The sequence below is a fragment of the Malaya genurostris genome, chromosome 1, assembly GCF_030247185.1.
Source record: "Malaya genurostris strain Urasoe2022 chromosome 1, Malgen_1.1, whole genome shotgun sequence".
In the NCBI taxonomy this organism is placed as follows: domain Eukaryota; kingdom Metazoa; phylum Arthropoda; class Insecta; order Diptera; family Culicidae; genus Malaya; species Malaya genurostris.
The window spans coordinates 100,124,583-100,146,944 of record NC_080570.1 but is presented as its reverse complement, the minus strand read 5'-3'; the positions used below and the strand labels follow the sequence as shown (position 1 = coordinate 100,146,944).

The window sequence follows — 22,362 nt, the reverse complement described above, 5'->3', positions numbered from 1 at the left end:
ATATAAAAAAAATTGGCGATGCATGTTTTTTGTTTGTTTTTGAGTTGTAATTTTTTGAATAATTCAAGTTGTCTAAATTTCCGTGTTTAAAAAAAAAAATCTTTAAAAAAGATGTTATTGATAAATTTATAACTTTTGAACCACTCGATCGATTCCTCTAATTTTTGATATGTTGTCAATAAATGTTTATAGTTTTCAGGAAAAATCTGCGGATATTGTAAAGTTGAAATTTTTGTGTTTGAAAAAGTCAATTTTATAACTTTTTAACGGTTTTCATGGTTTGCGACCAATGGGCACTATGTCATTTTATATTTTTTCAGAAAGCTGAAACATGTGAAAATAACATGTTTTTGAGAGAAAACAAAAAAACATGTAAACTACGAAAACTTGAAATTTTCAACAATTATTGATCAAAAAGAAAAAATACATTGCAAATTTTTGGATACTTTTTCAAACAAAAAAACTTTAATTTTTAAATATGCGCATATTTTGCCTGAAAACTATAGGCATTTATTGACAACATATCCAAAAATTAGCAGAATCGGCCAAGTGGTTCAAAAGTTATGATTTTTAAAATACATATTTTCGAAGAAAATCGAAAATCATCGATTTTTTGATCCACCCTAACAAGAAAATGGTCACCCTAATGGCAAAATAAAAAATACGGATCTAATATTTTCCGGTGAAGAACAATTCTTCCAAATATAACGAAATTCTGAGAGATCGTATTCACAGTTTTCAGTTTCTCATGGAATTGCTGTATATAAATAGGTTCATGCTGCTCTTGCAGTAATATGTAAATCATCTTATCTTTATGCCAAATATATTTTTGTACAATGTTAAAGCCATGCTTTTAAAGATTTTAGCAAAATCAGAAGTACTAGAACATCAGGTCTATTCTAATGAAGTGCTTTGTTTAAAATACGAAAATGATAAGTACGTATTTGTAATCTACAGGGAAAGTAATCTCGCCAAACTTTTGTTTTGTATTATTTCTGTTTCTATGGAAATAATTTCGTTACATATAATTGGTGTTTTGCAGATAAAACTGTGTAAACAGCTGAAACCGTGATAACAAATTCAGTATGAGACAATACTTTTTCCATTGCAATAAAACATTCAAGAAAGAGCCGGCTGTCTCAGAGAGAGAATTCTGATGGGTATACGACCTACAACTCGCCTGCAAAATAAATATTAGCAACGAATAGATCAACGTAAGCGAGTAGTACAAATACTGGCGGGCCTCCGAGATTTACCTCAGTGTGATGTTATCATCTGGATTAGTAACATCTTACTGAATAGATTGTTAAACTGAAAGTTTTTTTACTACTAAATTTACGTTTTATTCAACATTAAACGGTACGTGCGCAGTGATTGCCAATATAAATATAGAAAACAATTGGAATAAATTCAATGTCACAAGTGAAAAAACGAGTAGAACCGATCATGCAAAATATGGAGATTAAAGAGGACATGCCAAAGATTGACACCATCAAATTGCGAAACAAGCATATAGGGTGAGTGTAGTGAATTTGTGAATTGATAAGCGCAAAAAACAATGTGCAAATTTAGTTATGTAAGATTTTAGAATAATAGATGTGTCACAAACTGGACGGTATAAGAACAACAAATGAATGACTTGCTCTCTCAATAATAAGTTAGCATGTAATTCCTATGGTAACATTAATAACATTTATTGTTTAAAAATGTACGCCATTTAATAGAATTTGGTTGTCTCCCTTTAGGGGCGGGTAGGGTCTAACACCTTTTCTTTTTATTTTCTTATAGTAGAACATTTCAAGTATATTCTGTTAAATTTTCAAGCCTATTGGAACGAGTCTCTTGAAGTTATGGACCTTTATCTATGGCTATCTCATTCTGCGAAGAAGCAAGAGCTCGGCGCACAGGCCCAAGATTTCTACTTCGATTGACTTCAAAACTTGATAAATTATTAAAGAAAAAATATGATTTTTTGAAAGTGTTAGGTCCTACGGGCTCCCTGGTGTAATAAATTGTTTCCATTGATTTTATAGACAACAAACTTTAAACGCGTTTCTCTCGAAAGCAGGTTTTGAAAGTCCGTGTCCATCGTCATTCAAAAACTACTGCATCAATTTTTTTTCTAATTTTTCACACACTTTCTACATATAAAAAACCAGACCCAAATGTTTTCCTTTTCGTTGTTTGTTACTTTGGACAGGTTTTACAGCTACAAAATGGCGTATTTTTTTGTGAAAAATCGTAGTTATCACTTTGAACAACCACCAAAAAATTTAAAAATTAAAAAAAAAATGAAACAGAAACGTTGGGGTCTAGAAAAACGTCTACTCTAAGTATGCTGCGTTCATATGTTCACTTCTGATTAGTCTGTGCTAAGATTCGCAAATCATGATTTTTAAGAAGCGTCCCTAAAAATACCTCTCCACCAACTTATTTCTCAGTATTTTTCAACGAAAAAAATACAAAATGTTGTTCGAATCATGCTTTTCATCATGCAAAACATTGGAATTGGAGTTGAATACTCCAGTCGAATTAACCAATGCTGAAGCTTACTGGAATTCATAGAGTTATTACAGGATAGCTCAAAAGTATTCAAATATTTGTATAGACCAGTTATAGTATAGTTCAAGATTCCGGTGCATGTCCAGGATCTCTGTCAAATTATCAGAGTAAAAAATCTTGTTTAGAATCCTGAATCCATGGCCAGATCTTTACTCCATGCTAACATACAGTATTTTTGAATTCCAAGTTTTCCAAGTTACAACTTGGACAAAACATCTAATTCATCTAGTGTTCAATTGCCTCGTTACGAGAATCGTTGTGCCCTCATCAACCTACTGACTCTGCAAAAAGACAAGTACTTCTTCAACTCTAATTGAAGTCAATGAAGAAACATAAACGTGTATAACAATTTAAGATTTTCGATTCAATCAGTGCCATCAAAGAGAGACGGATATCATCGTAGCGAAAAAAAATCGGCATGGGTCATTTAACATGGAATAGACACCAGTGCGAGAGCGAATTCTTCGATGACATGTCTGAGAATCAAAAGGTAGTCACGCTGCTGTGGGGATTCTCTCTGAAGCAACAAACGGTCGCTTGTTCTCGTTTCGCGATCCGATTCTATACGGGCAGTTGATAATTGCGATAGAATCATTTTACTATTGCTGCTTATTCTAACGATGTGCATATAAACTTTGTATAAGTTGTGTCTATAAAAATGTATGTGAATGCTCCACACAAGGGTTTTGAAATATTGCAACCTAGTATGAGAATCATCAAGTTGAACCATCGATTCGATTTCCTGCGATAATTGTCAACTTGCGATTCTCTCTTGGTAAATTCCACAAAGTACCGTTCATTTCTACTCTAAGTTCTACTCGGCGAAGGACTTGACACACATATGTCATCCAGTGTCTTGTCGTATTCGCAGTAATTTTTTCGACATTATACACTTCTGGCTTTTTAACTACAAATGAGTCCTTCATTTATATAATTTCAGCAAATCCTGTCAGTTATTCTATAGGACTGATCCATTGAAAATAGTTCGAGGTCAAGGTCAATATATGTTTGATGAGGAAGGTGTTTGCTACCTTGACTGCATAAATAACGTCGCACATGGTAAGTTCATAACATCAAACAAGTCCAATACTAAATTTTATAAATTAATCTTTCGTCACTTTGCATGTTAAATGCTTAGGAGTTATTAGGTCTATGAATGTAGAATTAATTGTTAAATTTGTGTTTAGCCCTTCCACTAATAGTAGAAAATATTTGCCTATACGACTCGTGTACAAACCTGTGAAAAGATGTTGATTTTCAAAATGGGAATTTGTGCAGCTTTGTTATGGTAGCTAGTTCAATTTCATGTATTCATTTTTCTTCCTTGTAAGCCTACATATTTGTTAATAATTTATGTGCAAGTAGTCTGTACTAAAATATAACTGGTCATCTCATTATCATTACTAGCTGATAATGTTTGGCACACTAAATAGCCTCGTGCGTCATAGAATGCACATTGTTGCACGTTTTAGCTTCTCTCCAGTAATGGAGAATAGGCTGGGTTCGCTCGTGATTACCACGTGATAGAATCTTGCAATCCTATCATGTCGACTTGCCTTTAATACGTGGTAATCGAAATCAATTCCGTGATTCATATGGCGGGAAATTTGGGGTAACATCGACTTCTTTGTGTGTTTGTTATGGAGCTACTGTTCATAATATTACCGGCGAAGCAAATAGGTTTATAGTGCATGTGAATTAGTTTTCGACAGTACCCGATCTTGCCATATCAGACATTCAGATCGTGATTACCTACGTTTAAATTTTAGCACGTTTTATTTATAGAAAGATTTATATGAAAACATCGCCTGATTCATTTGGGGGTTAACATTGTTTTGTATTTAGTGCACATAACCGTAAAGTATCTGCTATTTGCTGAACACTTTAGGTATGCACCGAAATGCAATGTCCTTCTTGACGTACCGAATGAAAATGTTTTGTGTTGATTTTTGTCTTTCTCATACAAAAAGGCTATGCAATCACTGTGAAAACAAACATTTGAACTATATGTTTCTGTTGTATTTTATCTGGATCCTACTTCTAGTTCTGAAAATACATTATGGAGAAAATGTTCAATTCTGAACCCATAACTATTCCAATTTGTAGGTCTTGGTGAAACTATCCCATATCGGTTATACTGGTTCTTGGTTTTCGGTTCCGGAAGACACTTACTAGTTTGAAACCCAGAAATCTGTTTTTGAAAATCGAGTAAATTGGGTGCACATTTAGGTCACATATACACACATACATGTTTTGTAATCTCGACGAACTCGGATGATATATGGCATTTTTTCTTTATGAAAAAGGTTAGAGCTTCGAAATGAAACTCCTTTAGATTGTGAATATGATTTCTCATAGATTACAAGAAAAGCATCTTTACACTTTTACTCACAGGAAAATATCCATTGTTTAAAACCATATAACGATTAATTACCAATCAAGCCAAAAAAAAATCTAAATCAATTTACTTTAGATAGTTGTTCTTATACCTCTATATCATACATTTAAATTAAAACAAAGTTATTTAAAACAAGAGTTTGATTGTTTCGAGCAAATCACATAAACAAACAAAAACGATAACTTTTTATGTAAAGAAAAGAATAGATCGTGCGGTGAAATTCTTGATATGAATTTTCTAACTAAACGTATTTGAGTACCATAAAATTCATTTCTAAAAAAATAGTGATTAGCAAGAATTTCAGTCATTTATCGTATATGAAATGTAAAATTTAAACATTTTCCGATCTCGTCGAGCTGAGTCGAATGGTATATAACACTCCGTTCGATAGTCGGCATTTCCAACAATTCTGATAACTTTCTATAGAGAAAGGTAAAAATGTTTACAACACACGAAATTATTGTTTTCTCCATTGTTTGTTTTCCAAAAGTAGCGTCACTGAAAGCTCAATAACCAACACACTAATAAAATTGTGACAGATGACATCTGAAGGATGTTTCTATTGAAGGTTAGGGGGATTTTTATTTGGTCATTTCTTGGTTGATTTTTCATTAGGGCGTATAAGCAAGTGACAGTTTCTCTTTGTTTACTTTCTCTTCTATTAATTACCAAGCGGTTTCCACGTTTATCACTCAACTCTTTGCATGAAATGATACCCGAAACCTTCGACTTTTAAGCAGAATAGTGATATCAAATAAAATCTTTTTAATAACATCACAATAATCGAAAGAGAGTGATTAAAGAGAAACTGTCACTTGCTTATACGCCCTAATGAAAAATCAACCGAGATTTGTCTGTTCAACATGGAACTTATTGACCGACGTGTTATCATTTCATTTCGTCATACGCGGGTATATTGGTACTGGGTTAGAAATGGGGGCATAGCCCGAGTAAAGTCTAACATCAAAATTAGAACAAATTGATATTTGATTATGATAGCAACATCAGATTGAATCCTAATATGATATCGACTCATAAAATTTTCAATTAATATCACATTGTGTTTTCATTTTGCTGTTTAAAGGCAATAGATTTGTGAAACTCAAAAAATTAAAATATTAAAATCAACAACTTAGTGAATTCATTGAAATAGAGCAAATTTCAAATGGCAGCACAAAAATCCAAAGTTATGTTTCAATGGAAGAATTATACCTTCAATCCTTTGTTGCCTTTTACAAAAATGCTTTGACATCCTGCCGAGATCCTGCAGTTGACCGCAACCATAACCGCAAAAAAACGATTTTTTCAACATTTTTTCAACTTTTACGCAAATAATGCTCTTTCTTTTTAACCACGATAATATTGGTGTCAAACCACACGTATATGAGCCATTAGATAAGTTGGCGATCATCTGTACCACGTTTGTCTGAAGCAGGTCAATCTGAATAGTGGCTTTGGCATTCTTATCTCGCTGATCGTCGTAGAAGGAGCTTATTTCAGAATTTGATATGAGAAATATATTTGACGTCATCGATTTCCTTCTAGATACGTTAAGTATCTGATCCTGTAACAATTTTTGCGTTTAGTTAAAAAAAATGTTTAGAAATTTGTAATCATACGGCGTCGCGAAGCTCATTCCAAAGTTTTTAGACCATTATTTTCAGTGCATCCAGAAATCGGTGACCTGGATGGCGAAAATAATCTACTCGCCAAACCCGTTCTGAAAATATCCATAACTTTATATCCAACAGTATGGAAAAATTCATTGTTTACGAAGTTCGAACATCGAACATTGAATGTCTCAGATTTCAGAACCTAGAGCTAATTCTTAATAATACTTTAGTGGCTTAGAGGAGCCACCAAGAAAATATATCTTCAATTTGTATGTTTTTAAGTAGTCCACAAATTGTGTCGAAGAACCTCTTCAAAACAATTCCTAGTTATAAATACTTAGAACTTCATATTCTCACTAACGCTAGATATTAGGAGAAGTATTTTATCAATCATCTAATAGATCTTGGAACTTTAATACACTTCTAACCGTCTAACTAAATCTTCATAAATTTTATGTCACACGACTAATTCTGCATCAAATGATCGTAAATTATAAGTCTACAAGAACTAAAAATTTACTGAAGAGCTTTTGGTTCTATTTGTGGTCAGGAGCGAGATAATCGTTCATTGTTCCAATTAGTCGAAAAAACAAATGATCTGGGATACCTTATCGCAGGATTCCAAATTCACGTTCCCTCCCTCTCAGCAGGCCGTTCAATTTTGTTGATTTTTGAGCGCTTGTTGAACGACATATTGCACGAAACATTCGTTAAATTTGCTGGAACGGTTTGTTGTTGTTTTTTCTCTTACAAAAATAGTGTGAAAATGAAGTGTTACCTTTATATAGAAAGAAAATTTGTTGTTATTTTACGAGAAGTAGAAGTATTGTGCAGATATGTAGTGTTAGTTTAAACAAATAAGTGGGAAAAACTTCAGAAATTCTTCAGTAAAACTAGTCCAACAGGGCTCCAACTCCTCATGTTAAAAATGGCTCAACAATGGACCTCTGTCTGTCGGGTTTGTTGAACGAAACAAATGGCATTCGGTTCAACGGTCTGTTTCAAAATCGGCAAACGAAGGTCCCGTGTTGGCCTCCCGTTGAACGATTGATTGGACTTTCATTGGACCAATGATCCAACGTATTGGACCAATGAAGGACCACCGTTGAACGTTTTTTCCTAAGTGGGCTCCCACATTATCAGATCCGAATGGATTCCGAATCGGCGAGAAATTTTCATTCGGAATTTCATGTGGAAATCATAATGGATTCCGAATCAATTCCAACTCCAGTGCAACAACCGATTCCGAATGAACCGGTTCGCCTACAACCGGTTGATTCGGAAATCATTCGGAATTGAGTGAGAAGATGCGGACTGAATTGTCAATTCGTCTTCTTCTTCTTCTTTCCTGATTTTGCACGTTTTCGTGCTGATTTTCAGTTTATTTTTAAACGAAAACATTATATAACTGAATATACAAGTTTAAATCTTCATGTTTTTCAGATATACAGAACTAGTAAATAACCAGTTCTTCTTAGAATCCCAACATAAACTATTGAAATTCGCTGGAAATTAACAAAACGGCCTACCTTAGTCAGCATCATCCATTCCTCTAGCTGGAGTGTAGTGAAATGGCTTAAGTCGCATAAATTTCACACTAACACATTCATAAAATGAACGAATATTCAATGACATTTAAAATGTCACTGTCAATCAGGTTGATCGAGCAGTCAACTCAGGCGAAAATTCTAGCACTGAACCGATCGAACACTAAAAAAGGCGGGTGGGTAATGTCAGAGACATAACTGGATGTCGTGAATACGAAAACAACTGACATGTTCCTTAACACTTCCGAATATCAATTGTATGAATTATGCACGCATTCTTCTTTTTCACATTTTTCGCAAAAACAAAGAAAGCTTCACTTGATCTCGATTACTGTGAATTTCACACAGCGAAAAGTGCACAAATCTAAGCAAACTATTCTTGACTTGCAGTAAACTGAGGATATTTCCCTACGATTTGCAAACAACAAATCCTAATAGTTCTTTAGAAAACTTTTAGAGCCATTAGAACGGCTGATATTGTGCAATGCTCTCCACCGTTGTTTTTTTCCCCAATGCTAATGACTGGCAGCTGTGACGTAATCGCTCTTGTCGAAAGCGTGCAGACGACACAAAACACATCTGCTCGCAGTGGCGATACAATCCAAACTGATTCAAGTTTTGTTGAGAGGCTTGTTTCTACCTGATTTCGTTTGTAGCTTTTTCACTAATGGGCGGTCCTAACGGCTATAAAAATAGCCGCATACAGAATTTTAATGTCGATTATTTCATTTCGGATTTGCATATTTTATTGAAAGAAACTATCAATATGCTGTAGGGATTCGTTTCCAGCATTCAGAAGAGTCAAATTGCGTAATTCTCTACGACATTAAACTCTGGAACATTTTTCGCAAAAAAAGGCTTCACTTGATCTCGATTACTGTGAATTTCACACAGCGAAAAGTGCACAAATCTAAGCAAACTGTTCTTGATTTGCAGTAAACTGAGGATATTTCCCTACGATTTGCAAACAACAAATCCTAATAGTTCTTTAGAAAACTTTTAGAGCCATTAGAACGGCTGATATTGTGCAATGCTCTCCACCGTTGTTTTTTTTTCCCAATGCTAATGACTGGCAGCTGTGACGTAATCGCTCTTGTCGAAAGCGTGCAGACGACACAAAACACATCTGCTCGCAGTGGCGATACAATCCAAACTGATTCAAGTTTTGTTGAGAGGCTTGTTTCTACCTGATTTCGTTTGTAGCTTTTTCACTAATGGGCGGTCCTAACGGCTATAAAAATAGCCGCATACAGAATTTTAATGTCGATTATTTCATTTCGGATTTGCATATTTTATTGAAAAAAACTATCAATATGCTGTAGGGATTCGTTTCCAGCATTCAGAAGAGTCAAATTGCGTAATTCTCTACGACATTAAACTCTGGAACATTTTTCGCAAAAAAAGGCTTCACTTGATCTCGATTACTGTGAATTTCACACAGCGGAAAGTGCACAAATCTAAGCAAACTGTTCTTGATTTGCAGTAAACTGAGGATATTTCCCTACGATTTGCGAACAACAAATCCTAATAGTTCTTTAGAAAACTTTTAGAGCCATTAGAACGGCTGATATTGTCCAAAGCTCTCCACCGTTGTTTTTTTTCCCAATGCTAATGACTGGCAGCTGTGACGTAATCGCTCTTGTCGAAAGCGTGCAGACGACACAAAACACATCTGCTCGAAATGGCGATTGAATCCAAACTGATTGAATTTTTGTTAAGAGATTTCCTTTTATGTGATTTCGTTTGTAGCTTTTTCACTAATGGGCGGTCCTAACGGCTATAAAAAAAGCCGCATACAGAATTTTAATGTCGATTATTTCATTTCGGATTTGCATATTTTATTGAAAGAAACTATCAATATGCTGTAGGGATTCGTTTCCAGAATTCAGAAGAGTCAAATTGCGTAATTCTCTACGACATTAAACTCTGGAACATTTTTCGCAAAAAAAGGCTTCACTTGATCTCGATTACTGTGAATTTCACACAGCGAAAAGTGCACAAATCTAAGCAAACTGTTCTTGATTTGCAGTAAACTGAGGATATTTCCCTACGATTTGCGAACAACAAATCCTAATAGTTCTTTAGAAAACTTTTAGAGCCATTAGAACGGCTGATATTGTGCAATGCTCTCCACCGTTTTTTTCCCACTGCTAATGACTGGCAGCTGTGACGTAATCGCTCTTGTCGAAAGCGTGCAGACGACACAAAACACATCTGCTCGCAGTGGCGATTGAATCCAAACTGATTGAATTTTTGTTAAGAGATTTCCTTTTATGTGATTTCGTTTGTAGCTTTTTCACTAATGGGCGGTCCTAACGGCTATAAAAATAGCCGCATACAGAATTTTATTGTCGATTATTTCATTTCGGATTTGCATAATTTATTGAAAGAAATTATCAATATGCTGTAGGGATTCGGTTCTAGCATTCACAAGGACCAAATTGAGGAACTCTATTTGGCCCGTCGCTGCTGGTTGATGATTCCACTCCCACGACGTCTGCTTCCATCGAACGCACGAAAAGAAATGATCGATTTTCGACCACGGTTCCCCTTTTATACGCATTCAGTTGAAGATATGTGCCTGACTACCTCAAAATCGTCGTCCTTGCGCGAAAAACCCAAGCGAAAGTAAGGTGTTTTCCGCGTTGTTTTCAAATTTTAAGAAAACTTAATTTTTGAGTTGTTTGTGGTTATCGCACACTGTTTAAAATATTATCCTGAATTCCTGATCATATTTTTGATGAAATGGTGAAAGAATTATGTTGCTACCATTAATACAAGTCGAGATATTCACGATTAAGTTCTGCCCATTCTTCCATATGGCTAATTTTGAAAAGGCGCCCCATAGTAAAGTAAGTCGTATTCACGACAAAATCATGCAGTCGAGTAAGATTTCATTGCTCATTCCGTCATTTCGATAATGTGGGCTGTGTTGTAAAAGACTTCACTGTAAAACGTTCGGTTATCAGAGCCTCTAAATTCGTATTTCAAAGTGATTACATGTGCGAGTCGTGTGAGATCAAGTAGATAACTCAATTAAATGTTATAATGTTTGAATGCTACAGCTTTGGATATGAGAATGACAAAGAGAACATTTTTATACTGTGCTCAAATAGCCACACTGCTATTCACGGTGGATGCGGGATGAAAGTGACGCAACGAGTGTATTGCTGATTGCTTTCAAAGCTGAACTTTTGACACAGTTCATTAACCACAATCTTTTTTGCTCAATCATGGTTGCCGAAAAAAAGTTGAGAAAATCAACGAAAAGAATAATTTTTCTATGCAGCTTTCTTCAATATCTTCGAAACTGGCAACCCTGCTTACAAATTTGACAACGAGCAAAAAAGAAAAAACACAACCATATGATTGTGTTGTCGTTATAGACGTCAGAGTTCTGTCAGTACAGAGCAGTTCTGTATGAAATGTTCAAAACGACCTATTTAACATTGAGAGTTTCTCTTTGTTTACTTTCTCTTTCGATTATTGCGAAACATTCCTCCTTTTTTCGGTAATTTCTCCAGAGCAGATTAAAAGATGATAGCTTTAGTTATTATTATCGGTAAATAATTGGAGAGAAGGATTGCTAAGAGTGCCGTAATAATCTAAAGAGAAAGTAAACAAAGAGAATCTCTTATTATTACATAGGTCGTTTTGAACATTTTATACAGAGTTGCAGTTATAATCACACTTCTGATCCAGCACACTTTCATACTGTGCAGTTCGATTTGGTGGGAACTGTGCAATACATTGACAGAAACTACCTGCATACAACTTTGTGAAACAACACTGCTTGTCATATAATCGAACATTTTCCCTCTCCTTATAGCTAGCACTTACAGTCCATAGCAATCGAAAAAAGTTCGCATTCCGAATCACCTATATTCGAAACCGGATTCTCTCCGCGGTAGTGTAAAGATTGCATAAAATCTTTTTTCTTGCTTGCGAGTAATATCGCCCAAATATATACTACCTCGGACCTTTTTTGGCTGTTCTATTTTAAGATTATGCTCGTGACGTGTCATTTCGAGAAAATCTACATCATATTAAGTTTTCAATGTGCTTTCACTGAGAGCAAAACTAGTTTCCAGTTTGATGTCACACAGCATATTTTTTGCTTTCAATTTTGATCTTTTAACCGCTAAAATGACCAAAACGATAGCAAATTAAGTAATCGATATATACGAACAGCACAACATCAAATTGAGTTTTCCTTTTAATCTCACACTCTACTCGGGAGGCGGCTATTGTGTGCTACTCTCACGTTCGATTTCATCTCATCTTCCGGTTATTTTAAGGTAGCGCTTCGTCGTGGTCACGGGAGTTCGCTGCCTATCCCGGGGTTTCACGCACTTTACCCAAATTTGTGAGAAAACGGAAATTCCAAGAACATACGATTCTAGATAATTAATTTTTCTATCGATTCGTATATAAATTGTGCCTGATAAACGTTTTTATCGAAAGATTTCGTGCGAGTTATAAAAATAAATGAGTTTTTCCTTATCCTTTCGCACGCACACAATGTCAACGCATGCATTGAGGTGTGCAAAATGCCACATGCGGTAGATGCTAACAACATTTCTTTTGTTTTCGTTTTCCGTTCTCTCTACGTAAACGTTGAATATAGATGAGTAGAAAATGTAAGTAAGTGTTACTACTTTGTAAAATAATTACTATTCATGTTTCAATAGAACGAGAAATCAGTAATGTATTTCATCGTTACTAGCTTTGACGCTTTGTTGAAAACGTAGCACATCCCTACATATGCGAGTTGTTTATAGCGAGAAAAGGAAAAAATAAAACAAAATGTTTAACAAAACTCGCACGAAATCTAAAGCGTTCTAACTGATATTTTTCGCCAAATGCAGAGTAAAATCATTTACCTACAATTGTATGTTTTTGATTTTTCGTGAATCGGGTTAGTATTGGAGAAATTTGCAATTTAGGGTGAAATTTCGGCGACAAAGCAAGAGGAAGCAGTGAGTTGTCTCGCTTCGACCTGACCACGGCGAAGCGCTACCTTAAAACAAAATAAATAAACGGACTGACATACCACTGCATATTATATAAAACTACAATACTAAGTTTGGATCAACTTAGAAAAAATGACATGGCCATTACTTTTACTGTTATATCCCCGGAACCGGAAGTGTCAGCCAATTGATCTTCGAATTAGATTCACATCTTAAAAGTATTTTTCAAATGAACCTGAGCTGGTTTAAATCGGTTCAGTCATCTCCCAGAAAATTGAACTGAGGAAAAAAGCGTTTTGTCACTTGAACTGTTATGTATCCAGAACCGGGAGTGACAACCAGTTGATCGTCGATTTTGATTCACTCGTCTTGATTCATCTCGTCGAGCTTAGTCGAATGATATATAGCACTAGGGGTCTCCGAACCTCTGATCAGAAATTGATTTTGCGTAGTAGTGTATCATTTTTAAAGTCAAACATGAAGATGCGAAATTTTCTACTGAAAGTATTTGTTATTGATTTAATTATCAAAGGCAGAATAAACCAAGATCATCAAATGAATATATCTCGTGTTCAGTGTCGTACACCAGGTTTGTAAAAATATAAAGATAACTGGTTGCTTTATCAGGAAGCAAGCCTGACCCCTGTAGCCTGTTCTGTTCAAAATATATTTATCATATTATATCAAATTAAATGTATAGTATCACTTGTATTAATTTGACGTAAAGCCAGATAAGTGTACTTGTAAAATCTTGACGAACTGGTTTGGTATGCATATACCGGTAACATACACAGGTAACTGATCGAACTTGGATAGTAATTAGGAAATGCAGATAGTAATTAAAAGTTGCAGTTACGCGCATTAGGCGGAAATTGCTTAAACGTTGATTTTAATTTAAATTTCAAGGTGCAATGTAGTTGAATTTGTTATTCAATCTCTGGTTCAGATTTATGACGCTATCAAAGATACGACAGTGAATGTCAAGTAACTTTTTAGTTCTGTGCGAACAAAATCTGGTTGCAAAGCAATAATATGATATTTCAGACAAAATCTGGTTGCAAACAATAATATGACAAATCAGAATTCGTGCTTATGAGCTATTTGTATCCGAAACAGAGGTAAATATATCTCATTCAATAAAACAAAAGCTCTTTACCGAAGAAGATCACACTTCATATCAGAATCTTATCGCTACAAACATGGCACGATACTGTGAAGTATGTGACATCTTGTTCCACGCTTCGTTAGGACGAAATTCGAAATATTCGACATTCATTTCCGAAAACAGACTCACCGTGTACAAATAAATAATTAGATTGTAGATGCAGGTTTGAGGGTGAGAAGAAATGTTATATTAGAAAAGTAGTCGGACTTGGTTTAAATCAGTAAATTATTTATAGGACTATCAATAGTTTGTTTGGTTACAGACTCTCATGTTCTGCAAAATAGAGAAATGATTTAGTCGGTATAAAGAGGTAGCTTATGAAAAAAAAATCCTTGAAATTTACATTTTTAAACTAAGCAACCTACCTTCGGGTTTTATCCGAGTGGAAATTTAGATATTATTATGTAACCTTAAGACCTCTCAGACGAATCTAAGTTTGTAAAATTGGTTCAGCCATCTCCGAGAAAAGTGAGTGACAAAATTTTCACATATTTGGTATCACCCAGTAATTCCGGAACCGGAAGTCGGATCCCAATGACCTCGGTTCAAAAGTCGGTTTTCACAGTCATTGTTTAGCCTTTCTATATGAGAAAGGCAAAAAACCTAATGACCTAATGGTAGCTAAAGACTTTTGTCGAGTTTGATTCAAGCATTGTCGAGAAATTTTGGCGGACTGAAAAACACTAGGTATCTCGCGAACCGGTAATGCTGTACATAATTTTTCATACTACGTTTATCGAGCCTAAGCTTTTTAAAACCGATTCAGCCATCTCTGAGCAAATTGAGGATTAAAAGAACAACGCGTTTTGTCGGTCACGTCACTTATACCATTATATCTTCGGAACCGAAAGTAACAGTCTTTTGATCTTCGAATTCAATCAATAGCTTTCAAACAAGCCTTAGATTTTTAAAATCGGTTTTGCCATCTCTGAGAGCGGGGAAAAACAACAACACTGTGTCGGTTACGTCACTTATGCCATCATATCTCCGAAATCAGAGATCACAGTCATTTGATCCTCGAACTTGAACAATAGTAGCTTTCAAATGAGCCTAAGCTTGTTGAAATCGGTTCATACATTTTCCTATCTCGCCGAGCCGAGTCGAATGGTATATAACACTACGGGTCCTCAAGGCTCCGTTCGAAAGTCGAAAGTTTCCCACCAATTCTACGTCCTTTCTATAGAGAAAGAAAAAACAAATAGCAGAAACTTTAGTCTACTTAGAGAAAATTCAGCAGCTGCAAGATTCAGATGGGTGGTCTATAATATAACTGAAACTGAAACAAACGTATCCCCAGCCAGCTGTTTTATGTCGTTTTCGCTTGATGCCAAACCTAACCCAGTTTCCACCCTAACTGCTGTCAAATCGTTTGTTTGAAGCTAGTTTCGAACCTAGTTTTACGGTTGTTGAACTGAAAATCGAGCCAGTTTCGAACCTGGTTGTTAGATCAGGTTTGCTCAAACCCCCGTTGCTAAGTGCGAAATCAACACAGTTTCGTGAAAAGTGTTTGTTTGATGAAACTACCCTGGGTCAGTTTCAGTTTTCTCAAGCGAAAACGGTTATACAATCACTGTGAAAACCGACTTTTGAACCGAGGCCCGGAGGGCCGAGTGTCATATACCATTTGACTCAGTTCGTCGAGTACGCAAAATGTCTGTGTGTGTATGTGTGTATGTAACGTTTTTTGTCGTGAATACGACTTACTTTACTATGGGGTGCCTTTTCAAAATTTACCCTCTGAGAGAGTGATAAGTTTTTGATCGTGAATATCTCTTGTTGTATCTTACGAATCAACATAATTTTTGCTACACGCCATTGGAAATATGATCACAATTTTATGATAAAATTATCAGTTGTGTGACATAATCTCAAATAATTCAAAATTAAACTATTTTGAAATGTTTAGTATAAACGAGTATCAAAGAGGATAATTCATAAGGTGCGTTTGCCTTGCTCGTATTTTTAAAGCTCATAGCTCAGTGATCTGTGAAAGGATGTATTTAATCTAACTACCAATAGAATCGAAATTTTTCAACTTTAACGTGTATAGCAAAAGCATTGAAGTATTTCAATAGTACACTATTGAAAAACTTGTCTCTTTTGACCCATGATACCAGCCAATCAGAACGCGTTCTGAGGAAGAGAACAAAATACCTGCTACTGTACAACAAATCTTTCGAGAAAAATGTTCCGAAAAGTGTTGAATATCGTAGTTAGTTCCTCAATTTAGTCCTTCTGAATGCTAGAAACGAATCCCTAGAGCATATTGATAGTTTCTTTCAATAAATTATGCAAATCCGAAATGAAGTAATCGACATTAAAATTCTGTATGCGGCTATTTTTATAGCCGTTACGACCGCCCATTAGTGAAAAAGCTACAAACGAAATCAGGTAAAAACAAGCCTCTCAACAAAAATTGGATCAGTTTGGATTCTATCGCCACTGCGAGCAGTTGTATTTTGTGTCGTTTGCAAAACTAGTTTCGCTTCCGACAAGAGCGATTACGTCACAGCTGTCAGTCATTTGCATTGGCGAAAAAGCAACGCTGGAGAGCATAACACAAAATCAGCCGTTCTAATGGCTCAAAAGTTTTCTAAAGAACTATTAGGATTTCTTGCTCGCAAATCGAAGAAAAATATCCTCAGTTTAGTTCAAATTTAGAACTGTTTGATTTGATTTTTGCATTTTTCGCAATGTGCAATTCACAGTAATCGAGATCATGTGATGCCTTCTTTGTTTTTGCGATAAATGTGGACAAGGGGAATGCTTACATAATTCATATAATTGATCGACTAATTGATATTCGGAAGTGTTAAGGAACATGTCAGTTGTTTTCGTATTCACGACATCCAGTTATGTCTCTGACATTACCCACCCGCCTTTTTTGCACTAACTTTTCTCAGAGATGGCTGAACCGAATTTCACAAACTTAGAATCAAATGAAACGTCTTGAGGTCCCATAAAAAATCCTGAATATTATTTGGATCCGACATCCGGTTCGGAAGTTATGGGGTAAAATGTGCAAAAAAAAAGAAAATATTTGTTCTAACTTTTCTCATAGATAGCGCGACCGATTTTCACAAACTTAGGTTCAAATGAAAGGTCATGTAGTCCCATACGTAATTCCTGAATTTCATGCGGATCCGACATCCTGATCCGGAAATATAGGGTAAAGTGGGTTAAAAAATTGTATACCATCACTGAAAATGGAGAAAAACCTTAAAAAAATTCTAAATCGACCTCAAATCTTTTCCAATTGATAGTTTTTTTTCAGTAGAAGGTCAAACAAACCGATTTCGGTTATTCTTTTAAGAATCGAAGAAAATTACTTTGAAGAATACCACAGTATTTTATATGATAGTATGATTGATATGAGAAAGGCATTATTACACCACTAGGTGTATTAACACAGGTTTTCTACATTTGAAACACAGATAAAACGCTGCGGGGGCTGCCAGTTTATTTTGTTATAATTTCTAGATTTAAATTTTAAAGCTGACATAAATTATGCATCTAGAAATAGAACACTTCTGAACATACCCTCAAAACAAATTCAGCAGCAAGAAGTTCTATATGGGAAATCTATAACAGAACTGAAACTGGAACAAACGTATCTCCAGCAAGCCGTTCTAGTTTTAATTATTCGAACAGTTCTACTGTCAAATTTAAAACTGGTATGCGCTGCCTTTCATTTTTTCTATTTTTGAAACACGAGCAAAACGCTGCTGGGGCTGCCAGTTTTTCTTGTTACAATCTCCAGATTTAAATTTTAAAACTGACAAAAACTATGCGTCTAGAACTGGAACACCCCTAAACATGCCCTTAGCGGTTTCTATTGAGCTGCTAGGTAGTATAACAGTTTAAAGTTCAAAATAAACTGTTAGGGCATATACAGTAGTGTTCTAGTTCTAGATGCATAATTTATGTCAGTTACAAAATTTAAATCTGAATTTTATAACAAGAAAAACTGGCAACCCCAGCAGTGTTTTACTCGTGTTTCAAATATACAAAAAATAGAACGGCATCGTAGATATATACAAAAAATAGAACTGGTCGGCATATACAAAAAATAGAACTGGTCGAATAAATAAAACTAGAACGGCTTGCTGGGGATACGTTTGTTCCAGTTACTGATCTATTATAGTTCTTCCATATAGAACTTCTAGCTGCTGAATTCGCTCTTAGGGCATGTTCAGTAGTGTTCCAGTTCTATGCATAATTTATGTCAGTTTTAAAATATGAACCTGAAAATTATAACAAGAAAAACTGACAGCCCCTGCAGCGCTTCACTCGTGTTTCAAAAATACAAAAAAAAATAAAACGGGAGGGTATACCAGTTTAAAATTTGACAGTAGAACTGTTCGAATAAATAAAACTATAACGGCTGGCTGAGGATACGTTTGTTTCAGTTTTAGTTCTATTATAGATCATCCATATTAAACTTCCAGCTGCTGAATTTGCTCTTATGTACTGACGAAAACTTAAAGGAGATTTTTTCGTAGTTTTATTGTTAAACAACTATTAATTCATTTCAAAAATCCATCCATTTTTCAACATCTTACAAAATAAAAAAAACTTTTCTTTGAAACAGTTAGTGGTGTAATGATTCTTTCGCTTGTCATTCCAATAGTCTAACTGAAAGATGATGTCTGGCAAACATTTGAATGCTCATTTTTGACACAAACTTTTTCGGATGGATTCGGTTAGTTCACAGAAGCGGGCTTCATTGCTTACGTCGCATGTCTGATAACATTCTCGAAACCAAAAGTATCAGCGATAATACAAAACTTGACAGCCATCTGATCTTTGAACATAATTCACATCGCAAACCTAGCTTTCAAACGAGCCTAAGCTAGTCAAAATCGATTTAACCATTTCCGGGAAAATTGAGCGAAGTGACAAAAGTGCGTTTGTGAGTTATGTCACTTATATCTTCATATCTCCGGAACCAGAAATGACAGCTATATGATTTTTGAATTTTGTCTACAAACCAAAATCCGCTTTCAAACAAAGCCAAGATAGAAAAATACGTTTTATCGGTTAGATCACTTATACCATTATATCTCAGGAATCGAAAGTGACAGCCAATTGATCTTTGTATTTATTCACAGTACAACAGTAGCTTTTAAGTGAGCGTAAGCTTGCGGGGTATCGGTTTAACCATCTTCGAGATAATTTAGCGGAAATGAAAAAAAAACATTCTGTAGATTACGTTATTGATATCAATATAGCTCCAGAGCCTGAAGTGACAACCAATTAATCTTCGAACTCGATTCATCTTCTAAAAGTAGCTTTCAAACGACCCCAAGTTTGCGCAAATGGACTCAGCTATCTTAGAGAAAATTTAACGGAAACAAAATATTTCGTTTTGTCGATTACATCACTTATACCATTATATTTCCAGAACCAGAAGAGCCAGAAAATTGATCTTCGAACACAACTCACGAGTAGCTTTCAAAGGTGCTTAAGTTTGTTGAAATTGAAAACCATCTCCGAAAAAATGAGACGGACAGAACAATATTTGAAAGTTGCACACACAATTCCACATTTCACATTTTCCGATCTAGTCGAGCTGAGTCGAATGATATACAACACTAGGTTTTTCCGATGCTCTGTTAAAAAGTCGGGTTTTCCAGTAATTCTATTACCTTCCTAACGAGAAATGCAAAAGCAATTCATTATTCCTCATACAGTTTTACATGGAAGTTGAATGTTGTTCAAAAAATTTGTGTAGTTACAGTGATCCCATGTACCAGTAACGATTGTTTTTATTTTCAGTTGGTCATTGTCATCCAAAGGTTGTTCAAGCTGGCTCCCATCAAATGGCTTCCTTATCAACTAATAATCGATTTTTGCACGATGAACTAGTGAAGTGTGCCCGAACTTTAGCCGAGAAAATGCCCTCGAATCTATTAGTATGCTTCTTTGTCAACTCAGGATCTGAAGCCAACGATTTGGCATTGAGATTGGCTCGACAGTACACTAAGCGTCATGATATAATCACATTAGACCAGTAAGTACTCAACTACTTGTGATTGTTGAGAACATACTATAAAGTAATGTAACAAGTCCTAATTTCTAAATTAGTTTTGAAGAACTACGCTTTTGATCAGCGTGATGATCTTGATTGGTTATTTGTACGTTTCAGATCGCATAACGTTTCTACGCATCTAGTGTTATTCTACGATCAACTAAATTGTATTTTGTTCTCATCTGTAGTGCTTATCACGGACATGTGACCGCCGTAATGGAAATATCTCCCTACAAATTCAATCAACCGGGTGGTGACCCTAAATCAGCAACTGTTCACGTTGTAAGTATTTGGACCTAAGCAGCAATACTTCGTATGCATACTTCCATTCTTGAATCACTGACTCTTTGAACATATGAAAAAAAAAACAAAAGACAAAAATGCGCGATGATGCGAGCGCCATATGAATTGCTTCCGTTTTCCATAAGGCACCCTGTCCAGATGTCTATCGAGGAAAATACCGGAACTGCGATTACCCTGCGGATGAAGATCTAGGTCAGCTGTATGCTGACGAGGTTGCTGTACTGGTTAAACAAAACCCAAACAAAATTGCAGCTTTTATAGCCGAGAGCTTGCAAAGTTGCGGCGGACAGATTATTCCTCCTAGAGATTACTTCAAGAAGGTTTACAAGTAAGACATTTACTATCAACGAATGTTTATTTAGTGAAACGGAATTGGTCACTTCAGATTTATTCATGAAGCTGGTGGCGTTACTATTGCCGACGAAGTTCAAGTGGGATTTGGCCGTATAGGAACGCATTACTGGGCATTCGAAGCACATGAAGTAGTCCCAGATATTGTTACCGTTGCTAAACCAATGGGTAACGGACATCCAGTGGGTGCTGTTGTAACCACACCGGAAATAGCGGAAAGTTTCGCTTCAACAGGTGTGTGTTATTTCAATACGGTATGTACTTTAGTACGTGGGCAATATATTAGATTTCAAGTTTCTTATTTATTCTTACAGTATGGCGGAAATCCCGTTTCGTGTGCAATCGCGAATGCAGTTATGCGTGTTATCGATGAGGAAAATTTACAACAGAATGCATTGCATGTAGGCAACTATTTACTGGAACAATGCCAAATATTAAGTAGTGAACACAAATTCATAGGAGATGTTCGTGGAACAGGACTTTTTGTTGGAATCGAGTTGGTATCGAATCGAGAAGCACGAACTCCTGCTACAGAGATCGCTAAAGCTGTTGTGCAACGAATGAAAGACACTCATAAAATTCTCGTGAGCAGTGATGGACCAGATGACAATGTTATTAAACTGAAGCCCCCAATGGTATTTAATGCAAAAAACGCAGAGGAGTTCTTGACAGGCTTTCGAGAGTGTTTAATGTACCTGGAAAGCAAAGAAAAATCTGAACCTGATGCCGAGATACGTTCATACGCTTCGGTCACGCCATCAATGGCAAATAACTTGTGTTGTCCCACAAGTGGCGCTATTAGTGAAAAACGTGATAAACTCATTAAATCTGTCTAATATAAATTTGAAACTGTTATTTTGATGATTATTTTCGTAAAAATAAATTTAAAAAATCCCTCAGCTATCTGCCAACTGATTATTTTGATAGGAATGGTCACTACTGACAACAAATTATCAATTTAAATAATGTATTCACGGATACAAATCCATTGCCGCTACCATGATTAAGAGAAATCACGAAAAACACATGAAACATTACTTTTCATGAGTCCATGGCTATTACTGATTATTTTTTAGGATTAAAATCATTTTGCTTATTATATTACTAATAATAAGCGTGATCTCATGAAAAGACACGTTTTATGATTTTCAGAATTTTTTAATCATGGTACCGGCAAAGAATTTTTATCCGTGTTGAACAAAAACGACATGGTGACGAAGGCCTGATAAAGTTATCTTACATCGATCCGCCAAATTCCTCTAAACTGATGAAGAATTCATTTGAGAGACATCCCAAGTAGCATACGTTATTACACTTCAATGACTGTAACCTATATGAAACAAATTCATAGAATAAGTTGAAGGTTGCTATGTCTTCAACTTATTTTATGAATGATCACTGCTGTGTAACCTGAAAACT

The 22,362-nt window shown here is 35.5% G+C and overlaps 1 protein-coding gene across 1 annotated transcript; it reads left to right on the top strand.

Moving 5' to 3' along the window:
• The first annotated feature begins 1,255 nt into the window (after window positions 1-1,255).
• LOC131425229 (alanine--glyoxylate aminotransferase 2-like) lies at window positions 1,256-21,842 on the top strand. Its single transcript, XM_058586940.1, has 7 exons — window positions 1,256-1,517; window positions 3,503-3,621; window positions 20,037-20,271; window positions 20,478-20,571; window positions 20,718-20,920; window positions 20,978-21,197; window positions 21,258-21,842. Exons 1-7 carry the CDS (start codon window positions 1,414-1,416, stop codon window positions 21,777-21,779), a joined length of 1,497 nt encoding a protein of 498 aa, XP_058442923.1. The 5' UTR covers window positions 1,256-1,413; the 3' UTR covers window positions 21,780-21,842.
• Window positions 21,843-22,362: the final 520 nt, after the last annotated feature.

What these genes read in the sequence shown, in the direction of transcription:
- LOC131425229 (XM_058586940.1), top strand. Translation starts at nt 1,414, where the DNA reads ATGTCACAAGTGAAAAAACGAGTAGAACCGATCATGCAAAATATGGAG. An exon ending in GATATAATCACATTAGACCA is followed by an intron (nt 20,272 to 20,477) that starts GTAAGTACTCAA and finishes TCTCATCTGTAG; the next exon opens with TGCTTATCACGGACATGTGA. An exon ending in GTGTGTGTTATTTCAATACG is followed by an intron (nt 21,198 to 21,257) that starts GTATGTACTTTA and finishes TTATTCTTACAG; the next exon opens with TATGGCGGAAATCCCGTTTC.